The 15770-nt window shown below is 39.7% G+C and overlaps 1 protein-coding gene across 2 annotated transcripts; it reads left to right on the top strand.

Annotated features, from left to right (window-relative positions):
- The first annotated feature begins 5605 nt into the window (after positions 1-5605).
- LOC146507486 (E3 ubiquitin-protein ligase DTX3L) lies at positions 5606-14900 on the top strand. Of its 2 annotated transcripts, none has more exons than XM_085179757.1 (5): positions 5606-5714; positions 11088-12059; positions 13749-13966; positions 14540-14605; positions 14762-14900. In XM_085179757.1, exons 1-5 carry the CDS (start codon positions 5691-5693, stop codon positions 14763-14765), a joined length of 1284 nt encoding a protein of 427 aa, XP_085035883.1. In that variant the 5' UTR covers positions 5606-5690; the 3' UTR covers positions 14766-14900. The 2 variants fall into 2 exon arrangements, with proteins under 2 accessions (XP_085035883.1, XP_085035882.1); XM_085179756.1 differs by having other exon boundaries at positions 14540-14616.
- Positions 14901-15770: the final 870 nt, after the last annotated feature.

Genomic DNA, 15770 nt, shown 5'->3' with positions numbered 1-15770 from the left:
TGCTGCAATAGATGTAGGCTGCCGGGGGATTCCCATGATGCATTGAGTTTTTCCTTTCCAGTCACCTTTCTCACTCACTATGTGTTAACAGACCTCTCTGCATTGAATCATATCTGTTATTAACCTCTGTCTCTCTTCCACAGCATGTCTTTATCCTGTCTTCCTTCTCTCACCCCAACCAATCACAGCAGATGGCCCCGCCCCTCCCTGAGCCTGGTTCTGCTGGAGGTTTCTTCCTGTTAAAAGGGAGTTTTTCCTTCCCACTGTCTCCAAAGTGCTGCTCATAGGGGGTCATATGATTGTTGGGTTTTTCTCTGTATCTATGAAGCGCCTTGAGGCGACTTTTGTTGTGATTTGGCGCTATATAAATAAAACTGAATTGAATTATTCTGGTTTTCAAATTGGACAACACCTTCTTTATAATCTGTAATTTATACAGTCATAACAACACAAATCAGGCCAAATCTATGTGCATACAATTATCTGAGAAACTTGATTCCTTAAAATCAAACTACAAGGGAGCCCACATGATTCTTGCAGGAGATTATAATGATGCTCCAGACGATCTTATAGATAGAGTACCAATAAGAACATCTCAACACTCACAATTTAAAAGCACTGCGTTTTTCTGTGAACAACTTGCAGATATAGACGTATGGAGATTTTACCTGGAGCAATGCAAATAGATCTCTACAATCCAGAACTGACTTGTGGTTAATATCTTCTTCATGTTTGCATTCTGTTTCAGAATCTTCTCGTGATTTTGCTCCATAAACTGATCACAAATTGATCACAATTCACGTAGTTGGAGTCAAAGTCAAAGTAAACTACGTGGTTTTTGGAAGCTAAATAATAATTTATTGAGTGATGATACATTTTGTAATATAGTGGAAAAAACGGCAGAATATTTGGGGATACCAATATGAATCACACACTAAAATGGTTTTCAAATCAAGGTAAGAGAAGCAGCAATAAGCAAAGAAATGAAAAAAACAAATGAGTCTAAAGAAATCAGTATAATGAATGAATTAAACATATTCATGAAGAAAGATGCTCTTTCATATTATTAAGAAATTAAATTGAAAAGACTAAAGGAAGAAATAGATCATGCATATATTAACATGCACTGTTCCAAAAAATAGTAATGTCAAAGTATCTTACTGTATATTTTACAGTTTTGTCTTTCTAGGATATCATTAAATTTAGTAGGCTGTGATTTTACATGCCAAAGGTAAAATAACATAACATCACTGTAAATATAGTAAAACACAATTTACTTGTTTTTTAAATATATTTTTTTGCACATATGCATATTTAGATTGTAAAAATACATCCAGAAATGTATCACAAATATTTGTCTGTTATGTGAGAGAATGATCTGTTAAATTCAAATGTAATACTATGGAAAAATATATAAAATGATAGAAAATTAATGAAAATAATCAATAATTAAAGTATTTGAATTATAATCTTGCTGAAAATTTCATTATTAACAAGTGAAAATATAATTAATAGGAATAAAAACATATAAAACATTGCATGGCCACGCTGTGCTAATTATATATTTTAAAAATAAATGTAGAGGCAGGAATTGCAGTTAATATAAATCTCAAAGAATTCCCAACATTCCTGAACAGAAACAGGCCTCTGCACCTGGGGTGAGGGTGTGGCCATGAAAACAATGTGACATGCCATTGGATGGACACATAATAACATGACGCTAAGCATCGACCAATGAATGTGAACTAACAACCACAAGGTCGCGGGTAGGGCTGCACTGTAGGAAAACATCCTAATATAAAAGTATTTCACTGCATTTTACAGTTTTGTTCTTCTAGAACATCATTAAAGTTACGTAAATAGACTGATTTCACATTTCAAATGTAAATTAACGTTAAATCACTGTAATGTAATAAAACATAATTTTCATGATTATTAAATGTATCTGTCTGTACATGAGCATATTTAGATTGTTAAAATAATTCACAAATGTATCCTGATTTCAAAAATATCTGAAAGATTGAGCTGTTGAATTCAAATGTGATGCTGTGGAAAAGTATATAACATGATCCCTATAAGCTTGTGTTACATCACATAAGTATTATTATCGTTGCTATTTAGGGTGATCGTGGCTCAAGAGCTGGCAGTTCACCTTATGATCAGAAGTTTGCCGGTTCGAGCCCCGGCTCGGACACTCTCGGTATTGTGTCCGTGGTCAAGACTCTTCACCTGCTGGTGATGGCCAGAGGGGCCGATGGTGCGATATGGCAGCCTCGCCTCTGTCAGTCTGTCCCAGGGCGTGCGATCCATTATTATTTAAACCAACTGTTAACTGTATATTTCTGTACATTTAAGTATTATGGTTCATATTGCCACATTCATTGACCTTGTTTATAGGTAATTTCATTGTTTGATCACGTTAAAATGTTCCTAATTTAATGTCTAAATGGCTGGCTAAATGTCTCACTTGGAAAAGGCAGAATCCCATGTAAAATTAGCGCAACAAACTCTATTTTCATTACTGAAACTAACTGTATTTTCATGAGAAAGTTATTTTCTGTTATGTTACGGTCGTATTTTGGCGCCTCAGCTGCCAGAATATTACTGTTTTTTTAGGATTCGTTTTTTTTCTTCCTATTTATAGATAATTTCATTGTTTAATCACATTAACATGTTCCTAATTTAATGTTTAAGATTACTTGAAAAGGCAGAATCCCATGTAAAATTAGCGCAACAAACTGTATTGTCATTACTGGAAATAACCGTATTTTTATGAGGAAGTTATTTTCTGTTATTTTACGGTAGTAAAATAGCTGCGGGAATATTACCGTTTTTTAAAGATGTTTTTTGTAACAGTGTGGCTACAGGGGCTTTTACAAAGTCCAAAGCAAAATGGCTAGAACTAGGTGAAAGAAATTCTTGTTACTTTTGTGCTCTTGAGAAACCAAAGAAGAAACAATATATCTGCTCTTAAGATTGATAATAACATACCCACTAATCATTTAGATATCTCACAACATGTTGGTTCATTCTACAATGATATATACAAATCAAATTGTAATGATTGCGATAGATTTATCGAGTCAGTTAAAAATTTTGCACCAACTATCTCAGAAAACTTTAAAACTAATTGTGAACGTCCCATAAGAAAACCAGAAATTTCAGGGGCAATTCGATCAATGAAAAAGGGCAAGTCTCCAGGCAAAGATGGTTTATCAGTGGAATTTTATTTACAGTTCTGGGATATCATTGTTGATCCTTTATTAGAATTATTTAAGGAATGCCGTGATAGAAAAGAAATGTCCACAAGCATGAAGCAGGGTATTATAACTTTAATTCCTAAACCTGATAAAGATCTATAGAAAATTGGAGGCGTATCACACTTTTGAACATAGATTTTAAGATCATCTCATTGATCTATGCCAAAAGATTAAAAAAAAAAATCTTGATGAGATCATAGCTGAAACGCCGGCGACAAATGTCGCCTTGAGGCGACATTTATTTTTTTTTGACCTATTACACCACCCTGACAATATAAATAATGGTTCCCTTATTGTGTTTCTTGATTTTTATAAAGATTTCGATACGGTAGAACATTATTTCTTATTTAAAGCACTCAAAACCTTTGGTTTTGGTCCAAACTTTGTGTCAACTATCGAAATGTTTTATAAAAATATTGACAGTTGTGTTATACTATATCCAAATACTACTAAGATTTCCAGTCATGAGATCTGTTCGCCAAGGTTGCCCAATTTCGCCCTTTTTATTTTTGTGGCTGAACTACTTTCATTACACATTTTGAATAGCCCAGTAATTAAAGGTTTATCTGTTATGGGTAAATCAGACTGACTCAACTAGCAGATGACACCGCGCTATTCTTAAAAAACAAAGATCCGATTGAAAAGGCTATTTCATTAATAGACAGATTCTCAACTGCCTCTGGATTAAAACTAAATAAATCTTAATGTGAAATTTTATTTCAATCAAATGTCAAATCTTTATACGATATTCCTGTCAAAAACTGTGTTAGTTACCTTGGTATTCATGTCTGTAAGAATGACACGGAGCGTCAACAACTCAATTTCTCTCCCAGGATGGAAAAAGCTAAAACTATGTTGAACTTACGGCTCCAAAGAGACCTATCAATTTTTGGTAGGAGGTGTTTCCAGATTTGTGTATCCAGCCCTTTCCCTTAATGTGTATGATTCCATGTGTAAAAATATTTTGTTAACTTTGTATGGAAGAATAAGCACCATCATCTGGAAAATCATTGCTTTGTGGACCTAAAGATAAAGGTGGTTTTGGCCTTCTGGACTTCATGGACCTGAACTATACATTAAAGGTGAAATGGCTAAAAGAATGGTTAAAATCTCCTCGATCATTATGGCATTTCATTCCACAACATTTTTGGGAATGTTGGAGGTTTACAGTTCCTATTGTCTTGTAATTACAGTTTATCAAAGTTACCAGTTAAAACCAGCTTGGAAACGATGTTGTTCACATAACTTTTCTCCACATAGATCTATTATCTGGAATAATGAATGTATCACTAAAAGGAACAAATCGCTTTATTTGCAGAATTGGATTGATAAAAATATAATCTATTTAAAAGACTTATTTGACGCTGAAGGCCAGCTACTTAGTTACAATGACTTTATTACAGAAAAAACATCCCTATCAAATTTAAAGATTTTAGCTCAGTAATAAAGTCCGTTCCTAGTGGACTGAGTTGATGAAAAGCTACAAAAAACAGAACACACCACATGCATCCGTTAACACTCTTTATATAAATGGTATTGATCTCTTAAGCAAGAAATGCACCAATAAACATATTAGAGAATGTTTGTATAATGCGAAGAAAATAACAATAATTTTTGGAATGCTATTTTTGAAAATATCAACTGGGATAAGGCGAGGCTTGTTCCTTTTAGATTTTGTATCACAAACAAAATAAGAGAATTACATTTACAACAGGAAAATACTACATAACATTTTACAACATATACAACATAACATACACACAACATTTCAAGATTCTGTGACACTGATAGAAAATGTACCTTTTGTAAAACTAAACCTGAAAGTGTAACTCATCTGTTCGTATAGTGCTACATTTTGGAGAGAACTTGAAATTCTATACTGTGCAAAACAACATACAGAGTCGAAATTGAAGGGAAGGACATTATCACTTATTTTGAAACCAAAGGAAAAAGGTTAGTGTACCATTATCTTTATATCTTACTAGGGAAATTCCTCACACATAAATGTAAATTTCCAAACTCAACCCATTTGTTTTTGATTGAAATGGAATATTACTTAAACTCTCTTAAATCAACTTCAAATAAAAAAGATTTATCATTGATTGAAATTCATTCCGAATTTTTCAACAAATGAGCTGTCACAGATACATTCAAGTACAAAGCTGTTACGAAGTCTGTCACATCCCTCTTTTCCCCTTTATTTATTTACCCTTCTTATTTTCAGTGTACTGCTTATTGTTACGCTGTTTTGTCCTGTATCTCTACTGTACAAACTGAACTGGAGTGACTGACTGTTCACGTTACAATTTCAAATAAAGTTCTGAAAAAAAATCAAGGTTAAAAAAAGTTGTTTCCAGTTTGATCACGTGATGAACAAAGGCTGAAAGTGAAAGCAAGCGACGGTCTGCGCCGAGTCCACAGACAGCTGCAATGACCGCGATCAGCAGAGCAGAGGTGGGTGCTCCTGTTCTCGTGTACAGCTAAAGCGACGGAAGCACAGCAACGTTTTTACGGTGGTCCGGTTTGCGCAGTGTCGCCTGCAGCGTCGCCTGCAGCGTATCTGCGCAGCTGCTCTGGCAGCACGTAGTTAGAGTGCGCTGCTTTCTCTTCTTTAGTTCATCACAAAAGCAGCTTTTACAAAACAGCGTTAACAGAGTTACCTGCGATACGGCGCTCACGCGGCTGTTTAATACGACTTCCGGTGTCTGACAAAACACCGTAATTATCAAGCTGTGAATCTGTGATTAATACGAGCTCTGCTCTGAGCTCTGCCACTCATGCTACGGTACTTTGGCTGTATCCCAGTTCAGGGTCTGCAGCCTTAAAGGCCGCGTTTTAAGGCCGATTACGTCACAACGACGCGACGAAGGCTGCTCGAAATGCGGCCCTCAAATGCGTCCTTTATTTCCCTGAATTTAAGGATGGGTCGGTGTAGCCTTCATGGCCCAACATATCCCAGATTCAGGGCCGTGCAGAGAGGTTTAAAGGGGCGGGTGCTCAAAGTTAAAAAGGGGCACATTGAACCAGGCTGAATAACAACAACACACATTCATTAAGAATCTAATATGGGCAACAAGGCAAAGCAAACGTAGCCGATGTTTTACCTGATGGGTACAATGTTGCGGTTGAGGGGTTGCTGTGGATAGTGCTGGAGGGCAGGGCTGTGTTGATCTGAGACTGTAGACATTAAAAAGTCCACAGGAGAGATGGTAGCTGATTAAACAAGTGTCATGAGATAATAACAAAATGCAGAGATTGGTGACAGCGCTTGGAACCATAAGGACACAAAAAACTGTGAGAAATAATTTAGGCTCTGCCTGTGAATCACTCTTTGCTTCTCTTCTTCCTTCCATCATTTCATATATCACTCTCCACTTGCTGTCTATCTGAGAACAAGGCACAACTTGCTATTGCAATAAACTATAATCTAATTATCCACACCTAACAACTCTCAACTTAATCTATAATAAAATGATGACAGAAAAATGTTATAGCACTGCCTTTAGTAGCCTCACACAGCTCTACTGTTTCCTCCTCATGTCCTTACCAGCCATGTCTGGACATTGTTATATCATGAGTAATATTTAAAAAAATCCATCTAAATAACACACACACACGCACACACAGTGACATTTTAGACCTTCTTCAGAATACTGTATATACTATGGGCATCACGGTGCTGATCCAGAATCCTTACATTATTATTTATTACTAGAGCTACAATAATAAAGCAATGAGGAGGGAGAAGTAATAAATATGAAATAATGTATTTATGATGATTCCATTTGTTTCACTATCCACTCTGTGCAGGAGCAAAGCTTATTACATGTTTAAACTGTAGAGATACAATAATTTTACTGTTGTAAAATCCAAATTTTGTCTTATTTAAAATATAAATCTAATATAATCTGCTTCCTAATGTATGTTCTTTAAAATACAGCGTGTGTTTTTTAATATATTATAATTATAATAATGCATAATTATGTGGACATGCATATTAGATCGTTTTTTAGTGAAATATAATCCCTCCAGAAAGGCAGGAAAAGCCTGGAAACTTACTTTAAAACTAAATATGTTCTAAATACTTTAAAACTAAATATGTTCTAAATACTTTAAAACTAAATATGTTCCCTAAAACGGTGACAGAGCTACAGACCCATGACAGCCTTACACAGGTAGCCAGCAGCTATGATCAGCACTACATGTGCAGTTAATAAAAGGACAGGTAATGTTTGTCACGCTGTTGCACACACAGCACGCTCGTTTGTTTCAGTTCAACAGTTGCAACAAGACAGCTGACCAACGTGTACGTAATAAGCTAACACTCCTGTGTGCTACACACTACAGTGTACGTTGTACACCTGCTTACTGGTTTTGTCACATCAGTCTGTGTCTCTGAGTTAACTTGTGTTTCTCAGCTCCGGACTACAAAAAATGCGCGTGCTCTTTGTGAGCTCGTTCCCGGCTCGTAACCAGCGCGTTCTGCCGTCAAGGGCGATCATTGGTTAAATGTGATCATGTGACTGATGCAAGCCAGAGCCTTTTATTTAGCAAAACTGTGATTAATAGTTAAATATTATTGTTGAGGGGCACAGACAGGACTCCGCACGCACACACACATTAAAAAAAAAAAGAATTTTAAAAAGTTGCCTCAACAAAAGGACACTTTGGGCACCCATCAGGAAAGGGGCGGGTGCTCAAGCCCCTCTGCCCCCCCCCCCCCTGCACGTGCCTGCCCAGACGTCATAGCGCAGCGGTGGGTTACCATATTATATTTACATTACTAAACTGAGATGATTTTAGTCTCATGAACAACATGAGCTAATTGTTATTTACTAGCTAATCTTAAATGACTGTTCAGTACAGAAATGAAGCCCAACAATCATGTTTTACAGTCCTGTGGTCTCAGCCTCAGATACTCAGCTAATCAAAGAGATATGGCGTTATTTTTGTGCCATTATTCTGAGCGCACGTAAAAAAAGTTTGCAGGTGTAAGTGTTGTATTTTTGAGGAGAAATTTATTTCGGGCGAAGAAAAGCTGAATTTGAGTGAAAATTCATTCCTGCGTGCAAAAACTGTATTTCAGTGTTTGCTGTTATCCACACACACACACACACACACACACAGCAGCCCCTCTCGCTCATTGCGCTCACTCGCAATGTTTTTCTCGCGCTCTCAACATTTCTGCCCGTGCGCGAGCAACTCTTTCTTACACCGTTATATTTGTGCCACAAAACCAGCCAATCACAGACTTGGATGCAAAAAACTCTGATTGGCTGTTTTGGTCTCCAATCAGCTCGAAATGACGAAATGCTCCCAGAATGCACGGATCAATGATCAGCTGATCGTCTCTCTCGTTTGTTTATCGCCCACTTTGCGCCAGAAACAGGAAACCAGCGGATGTCGCGCTAAACAGCAGCAGCACGTTTAAGCTTGATCAGCTGTTGTTAGAATTTATTTAATATTAATTTCTAGTATCAGCTGATGTTTGCTGGAGCCACAGCTGTAAAGCTGCTGGTCATGATGGTTTGGATATGTGGTGAGAGGGAAACATGAAGGTGATAAATTTCATGCATATATACCAACAAGACAGTGTACATCACTGTCACAGCGGCGTTTGTTTTAGTTCAAAGGCTTTATGGTTTTTCATATAATACCTGGTGGTGGTTTTGTCAGTTCAGCCTTTTATATTATGTTTAACCCGAGTGACCACCCGGTCAGCTGGTGGGTAACAGGCATCTCCGAAAACGTCAGAGCACTTATACAAATATGTGGTGTCTTGATGAATCGAGCAGGTATTTGAAGTTTACTCAGCACCATTCTCGCATGAAAATATCTTAAAAGTTTATTTTGTGACCCAGACAGAGTAATATTTCAAACTCTGCCACTCTGTGCTCCTCCGCCACTGCCTCGTTTGAGTTTTGGACGAAATGCATTCTGGGATCTTGCATTTCCTCATTTCGAGCTGATTGGAGACCAAAACAGCCAATCAGATTTTTTTGCATCCAAGTCTGTGATTGGCTGGTTTAGTGGCACAAATATAACGGTGTAGAGAAAGAGTTGCTCGCGCACGGGCAGAAATGTTGAGAGCGCGAGCAACACATTGTGAGCAAAAACTGAGCAAGAGGGGCTGCTGTTGTGTGTGTGTGTGTGTGTGTGTGTGCGTGTGTGGATGATAGCAAACACTGAAATACAGTTTCTGCACGCAGCAATTAATTTTCACTCAAATTCAGCTTTTCTTCGCTCAAAAAAACTTTCTCCTCAAAATGCAACACTTGCACCTGCAAACATTTTTTACGTGTGCTCAGAATGGCGGCACAAAAATAACGCCATAAAGTGATGTCATGACAAAAATGAACTAACAAAAAAACATTTTTTTTCTCCTTCATTTCTGTCACACAAAGCTGTAACGTTTCTCGCGGTTAGTATCATGGTTGCTAGGCAACCTGAACAGCGCGACGACGGGTAGACCGTCCCATTTCACAAGCCTCTCATTTCCGCACTTCTCGTACTTATAGTACGCACCGTACGTAGTGCGCGTAGTGCGTGTACTTCAAGCGTGCGGTCTGTTAATTGGGACACAGCCTTTGACTGCGTGGCTTTCAGGGCTGTGCGTGGCGTTCATGGCAGCATCGAGCGTGTTTGTGACCGGACGGAACGCCTGCTGTGCCAAAAAGTGTTTGTTTGCTTAATTAATCAGACTTAAGTGAACAGGTTTACACAGGGGTCATATAGAAAGTATGACTGCGTTATTGCACCTACATAACCGATCCAGTCCTTTTTGGCCAATTAAAATATCCTTATTGAACTATTGTTACATTTGTTACGTTTATGCTGTCCTCTTTTTCTTTGATTGTGCTTTAAAAAAAGACATTTTTACTGTGAATAAGACTTTGAACGGGATCAATAAAGGACATATAATTCTACCTTCACACATCATTGTTGTTTGTAGCTCAAGATGAGTTTCTTTAATTCATTAGAGACACATTTGACACGTTTCACATGTTCTAGGCCAACAGGCCATTAACAGCTCTTCAATCGTCTCTCAGCCTGTCAACTTTGGCATGTAAAACGATTCAGAAATAATAATTGTTTTTATTATTTTATTATCAATTTAGGCCTATTCTTCTTGTCCTTATTTCCATCATATCTGCACAATGGTACAATACTGAACATGAGATTCTTTTTGATGGCACTATTCTTCATAACATGAATCATCATCATCATCATCTTCATTAATGATAATACTTAGAGATCTTCCTGACCTTAATGCAGTGGAATATTCCTCTTGTTTGTTATGTAGAATAGAATAGAATAGAATAGAATAGAATGCCTTTATTGTCACTATACAGTTGTACAATGAGATACAGAGCATCTCCTACTCAGTGCAAACATGGGGGCGGGGTGCACAGTTCTGCAGCAGTATAAAAAAATATATATAAAATGTACAAATATACAATCCGGTGTAAAAATAAAAAAGTAAACATGTAAATATGTAAATAAATAATGTTTTGTATATACAGTTCAGGTTATTGCACATTCATAGAGGAGAATGGGGGGGGGACTGTGTTATCAGTGCATGTGTGCGTTAAGGGTGGTTATGGTTATTCCTGTTGTCCTATGTGTCCTCCACAGCTGGTGTGGAGCACCAAGAATTTCGTGACAATAACAGGCTTTTCTATTCTATTGTGTTTCTATTTGTCTGTCTAACGTGGCAGCTCTGGTATGGACACAGTTCTTGACTCAATATTCTGAGCTTTATTGTAATGTCGTGCATTTTAATGGCATTAATGATCAAATAACTAAAGCTGTCCTGTCTCGTTGCAGTTTTTCACAGACATCATTCTCAGCATTGATGAAACTCCTTTTAAAGATAAGGGAACATTAAGGAACATTGTTGAAAGCAGGAGGGATGGTTACTCCTGTGAGAAGAAGGGTTCCTGTTACAGAGTGAAAGGAACCTTTGAACAGCTGGACAAACTTGTAAGAAGATGCCAAAGAGCGACCGATCCTCACAGTACTGCTACACAGGGACGGACAGGTCAGCACAGTCATCACGCTTCCACTCGTGTCAGATCTGTGGAAGTGTCTCAGGTTGTTATGGACTACATTAATAAAAAATGTGAAGAAAAACTTGGAAAAATTCTTGGAAACTGTTCACTGGTCCTTGTATCACAGTCTGACGTCACTGCACGGATTACTTTCAGACCACAGAGCGAGTCGATCCGCCAAGCTGCCTTCGTCAGGCAGAGGTTCATCACATTTTACCAGAGAGTTGCGTCTGACCTGCACGTCATATCTGTCCCTGGGAATCTCCACGAGCACAACAAGCTGCAGAGGAAATTCCCAACTCTCATCTTTGAACCAAGCAACAATAAACTAACAGTCATGGGACCTTTCCCACACGTAGCTGAATTTAAAGAGTTTCTTTGGAAAAACCGTTCAACCAAGCGTCTGGTCAGCAAAACTCCAACAGACAGTCTGAGCAACAGAATCTCAGCGTCGTCATCGGCACACAAAGATCCCGATGAGGAATCCTGCCCCATCTGTATGGAAACAATAGTCGTAAATAAGAAAAAGACACTGCGGTGCAAGCACTCGTTCTGCAGCGACTGTCTGGAGAAAGCTTTTGTATACAAGCCCGTCTGTCCCACCTGTGGGGAGTTATATGGTACTCTAAAGGGGACGCAGCCTGATGGAGGCACTATGGAGGTCACCAAAAACGCTTCACCTTTGCCTGGTTATGAGAAGCATGGAACAATAATCATCCACTATTATATTCCACGTGGCATTCAGAAGGTGAGAGTGCAGACACAAGGTCATTTTCTCTGTGATCTGCTTCCTGGTTTCAGGCATGTTTGGTCAGAGTCAGAATGATTAAAAACAGAAATCAGACTGAGGCTAAATCCAGACAGCAGAATATAAGAACGTAACTTTTAGTGTGTGTTTGTTACCCTTTCATGACCCCAGTCTGCAGCATCTAGGTTTCACATCATCATCATCAGAAAAATGTTCCATCTGCTCACCTCACCACCACCACACTCTGCACTTCCACCAGAGCTCCACACCCTTCTTTTAAATCACATGTCAACATCCATCTGTTCAGACCCGTCATTATAACTTGGTCCTCGTCTCTTGGTACCTTGATTAGTTTTAGAGTTGTGACTCGATTTGTTTACTTCATTTAATCGTCTGTTTTTATTTTACTGTACTAATGTCAGGTGACCTTGAGATCTGAATCTAAAACAAGATACCTGATTGAGAGCCTGAGTCTCCTGTCACCACAGGTCAGCCACTAACCAGACGGTCGGTGGTTCAATCCCAGGCTGCATGCCAAATATCCTTGGGCAAGACACTAACCCCATGTTTGCCTACTGGTGGCGCCAGAGTCCGGCAGCCTCGCCTCTGTCAGTGCGCCCCAGGGTGGCTGTGGCTACAATGTAGCTGCCATCACCAGTGTGTGACTGATTGTAGTGTAAAGCGCTTTACACATACAGGACATTTACCATTTACACTAACCTGGTCCTGGTGACCCTTCTACTGCTCTTATCAGTACCTGCACCAGATTTGATGCTGTGTGACTCTTGCAGTGGGCGTGTTTGTCCAATTGCATGACCCTCTTGGTTGTGTTGTAGTGAGCAGTCAGTCACGTAGCTTTCCATTGCCCCAGTTCACGTGTCAGTGAATTATGGCTTTGGCTAGTTCACTGACAAAATGTAACTTGTTGTATTTAATTTTATTTATATAGAACCAAATCACTACCAGAATCACCTGGAGGGGCTTTATATTGTACTGTAAAGAAAAACCTACACCAGGCAGCTGCAGTGAGCATCAGGCAGCAGTGGTCACAGCGCCGCCCGTCTGATCCTGCAGGCGTGAGAAACTCTGCAGCTTTGGAAGTCGTGTTGTTGACAGCTCATACTGGTCTGATCGAGGTCACCTCGTCTGTGCAGCAAAGCTTGATTTATTGCCAGTTATATGGTCAGTGTTGGTCACAAAGTTCATGTCACTGGAATCACATCACAGTCAAACAGTGGTCTGTACTAAACTCAGTAATTACACGCTGAAAGATCAAAACCCAACAGACACGTGTCAGCGTGAACTCTTTGATCAGACAGAGCAGGAACAGTGTGCTCCTGATGGCACCAGCCTGGAGGTCGGGGGGGCTGTGTTAGGGAGGGCGTCCAATATGAAATATTTGTCAGATCAAACAAAAACTCAAAGAGGTGTTTTGGAGGTCGTACTGCTGTGAACTAGACGAGTGTACAGGAAGCACACAGGTGGGTTCATTCGTGTGAGACTCACAACTTCTGTCTTGTGTGCATAATTTTATTTGTTTTATTTTCTTTTATTTCTCAGCACATATAAGCTTTACGTTTATAAAGAGCAACTGCAGGGTCAGGCCCTAAAACTACAGCTACCTGAGAGCCAAATCCACATTGAGTCAAGGCAAGTTGGATAAAGCAGAGAAACCTTGTCTGTCTGCAGGAGGAGCATCCCAGCCCAGGCCAACCGTATGAAGGAGCGTCCCGGACAGCCTACCTCCCAGACTCCCCAGAGGGCAGGAGGGTCCTGGGCCTGCTGAGGCGAGCCTTCGATCAGAGGCTCATTTTCACCATCGGACGCTCCACGACCAGCGGCAGAAACAACACAGTCACATGGAACGACATCCACCACAAAACCTCAACACACGGAGGACCGACTCAGTAAGGACAATGGCAGCACTGCAGCTCATTGATCGATCATTTTGGATTGATTGTACCCTCAGTCTATACTTAAGGGGCGTCCGCACAGGAAGCATCGCTAGTGAACATTTCAAGCAGCGGTTGCAGAGATCACACTTTATTTACATCAGTGGTTCTTTTGTTCACTGTTGCTTGAAGTCGCTTACTTTCATGTGCACGCTGCGGTCTCTGCACGGCACCTGCTGTGTGGACGTCCCCTCACAAACGTACTGATGAGTGCAGGTCAGCAGGTTTTTGCCTCCGAACATTTCTCCCCTTGCAAAGAGAGCTAGCGTGTATCGAGTCTGTGTTGATGTCTCAGGCTCATTATTAGTTTTCATCACAGGTGAAACTGGCTGTAGTTCAGTTTGGTTAATGCTAGTTTTAAGTTAGACACCTTACATATTAGCCTACCTTACAGTCAGGCAGCCATCTGCTGCTGGGTGGTGAGAGGATGGAGGCGAGCGTACCACAATCAGGGACAAGAGCAGACAGGAGTTAATGACGTGCAGCAGTAAGAATATAAGGACTTATTTTGCTGTGCCTGTGTTACAGCTACGGATACCCCGACCCCGAGTATCTCAGCCGAGTTCGAGATGAGCTGAAGGTCAAAGGAATTGAGTAAGTTTAAGGTTTGTGTCTGCACAAAGAACACTTACGATTTGTCCGTTTCATGATTCAACATTTTGAACATAAACTGTATTTAATATAAACTGTAATGTTGGAAGCAGCTAATATTTGCAAAAGTAACAGACGTGTTTCTGTTCACTGTCACAGGTAACAGATGCAGCCGCCCCAGACTGACCGCCGCTCATCACAGGCTGAAGCCACGCGAAGCGTTTCCTCTCGTCGTGCTTTCACGAGTCGTGGTTTTTGACAAGAAGCCAGTTTAAGTTGATTCTCCATTAACTCCCCCCATAAAATATCAGCTACATTGTATAAATGCACTTTGGTAACACTAACCAGAGGTCTTAATGAGGAGGATAGCTAACATCCCCGGGGTCACTCAGTTGTTGTTGGACCTGCAGTGATTACGTTGTTTCATTCAAGTGTCGACTAGCAAACATGCAAAGTGCTGAGTGTTTTAACTGTCTGATTTTTGTGTTGTTCTTTCATTATATGTATTTACATGTTTGTACACTGATTAGGAGGCAGGTTTGTGAATTTCCTTTTTTAATTATAAGCCACATGAAGCTAAATGAAGGTAATGTTGATTTCCTCTTCTGAGCACAGGCAGCCACAGTATGGCTCCTCCAGGTGGTGCTGTTCTCCAGGCTGATTGGTCAGTGAGCTGTGATTGTATACCTGTTCACACCTGTAACCTTGAACAGAACCTCCTCTTACTCTTAAGCAGTTTAGAGTCGATGTACGAGGTGAGAAGTGAATCATCACTAAACAAACTAAAGTACCCTTCAGCCCAAATCACACTTTGAGCTACAAAGTTGCTCTCCGGAGCATCCACGAGTACGAAGTGTGTGACGTTTAACACACAGGAGCAGCATACAGGGCTTTATGAATGAGTGTGAAGCGCTTTGAGTGCGCTTTAGAAGAACTCTCCAGAAGTTGCTTCTGTTCATCTGGACGTAGCGTTTTGTGGGAGAAACGTTTCGTCATCATCAGGTGACGTCTTCAGTCTCAGCTGCAGGTTTCAATCTTATAAACATTAAATTTGCATAATGACTGAAACCAGCCCACTGAAGGAACAATGGGCTGGGAGGTCAGGTCCTTAATCTTAATTATGCAAATTATGATTAAGGCAAATTATTATGCAAATTCTCCCAGAAAA

This window comes from Neolamprologus multifasciatus, chromosome 12 (genome assembly GCF_963576455.1).
Source record: "Neolamprologus multifasciatus chromosome 12, fNeoMul1.2, whole genome shotgun sequence".
NCBI lineage: Eukaryota > Metazoa > Chordata > Actinopteri > Cichliformes > Cichlidae > Neolamprologus > Neolamprologus multifasciatus.
The sequence above is the reverse complement of the archived record's forward strand: the minus strand, read 5'-3'. Positions and strand labels throughout refer to the sequence as shown.

Excerpts from the sequence above, each read along its gene's own strand:
- LOC146507486 (XM_085179757.1), top strand. The coding sequence starts at position 5,691 with ATGACCGCGATCAGCAGAGCAGAG. Across the intron at positions 5,715-11,087 it reads CCGCGATCAGCAGAGCAGAG|TTTTTCACAGACATCATTCT; the intron begins GTGGGTGCTCCT and ends GTCTCGTTGCAG. Across the intron at positions 13,967-14,539 it reads ACACACGGAGGACCGACTCA|CTACGGATACCCCGACCCCG; the intron begins GTAAGGACAATG and ends CCTGTGTTACAG.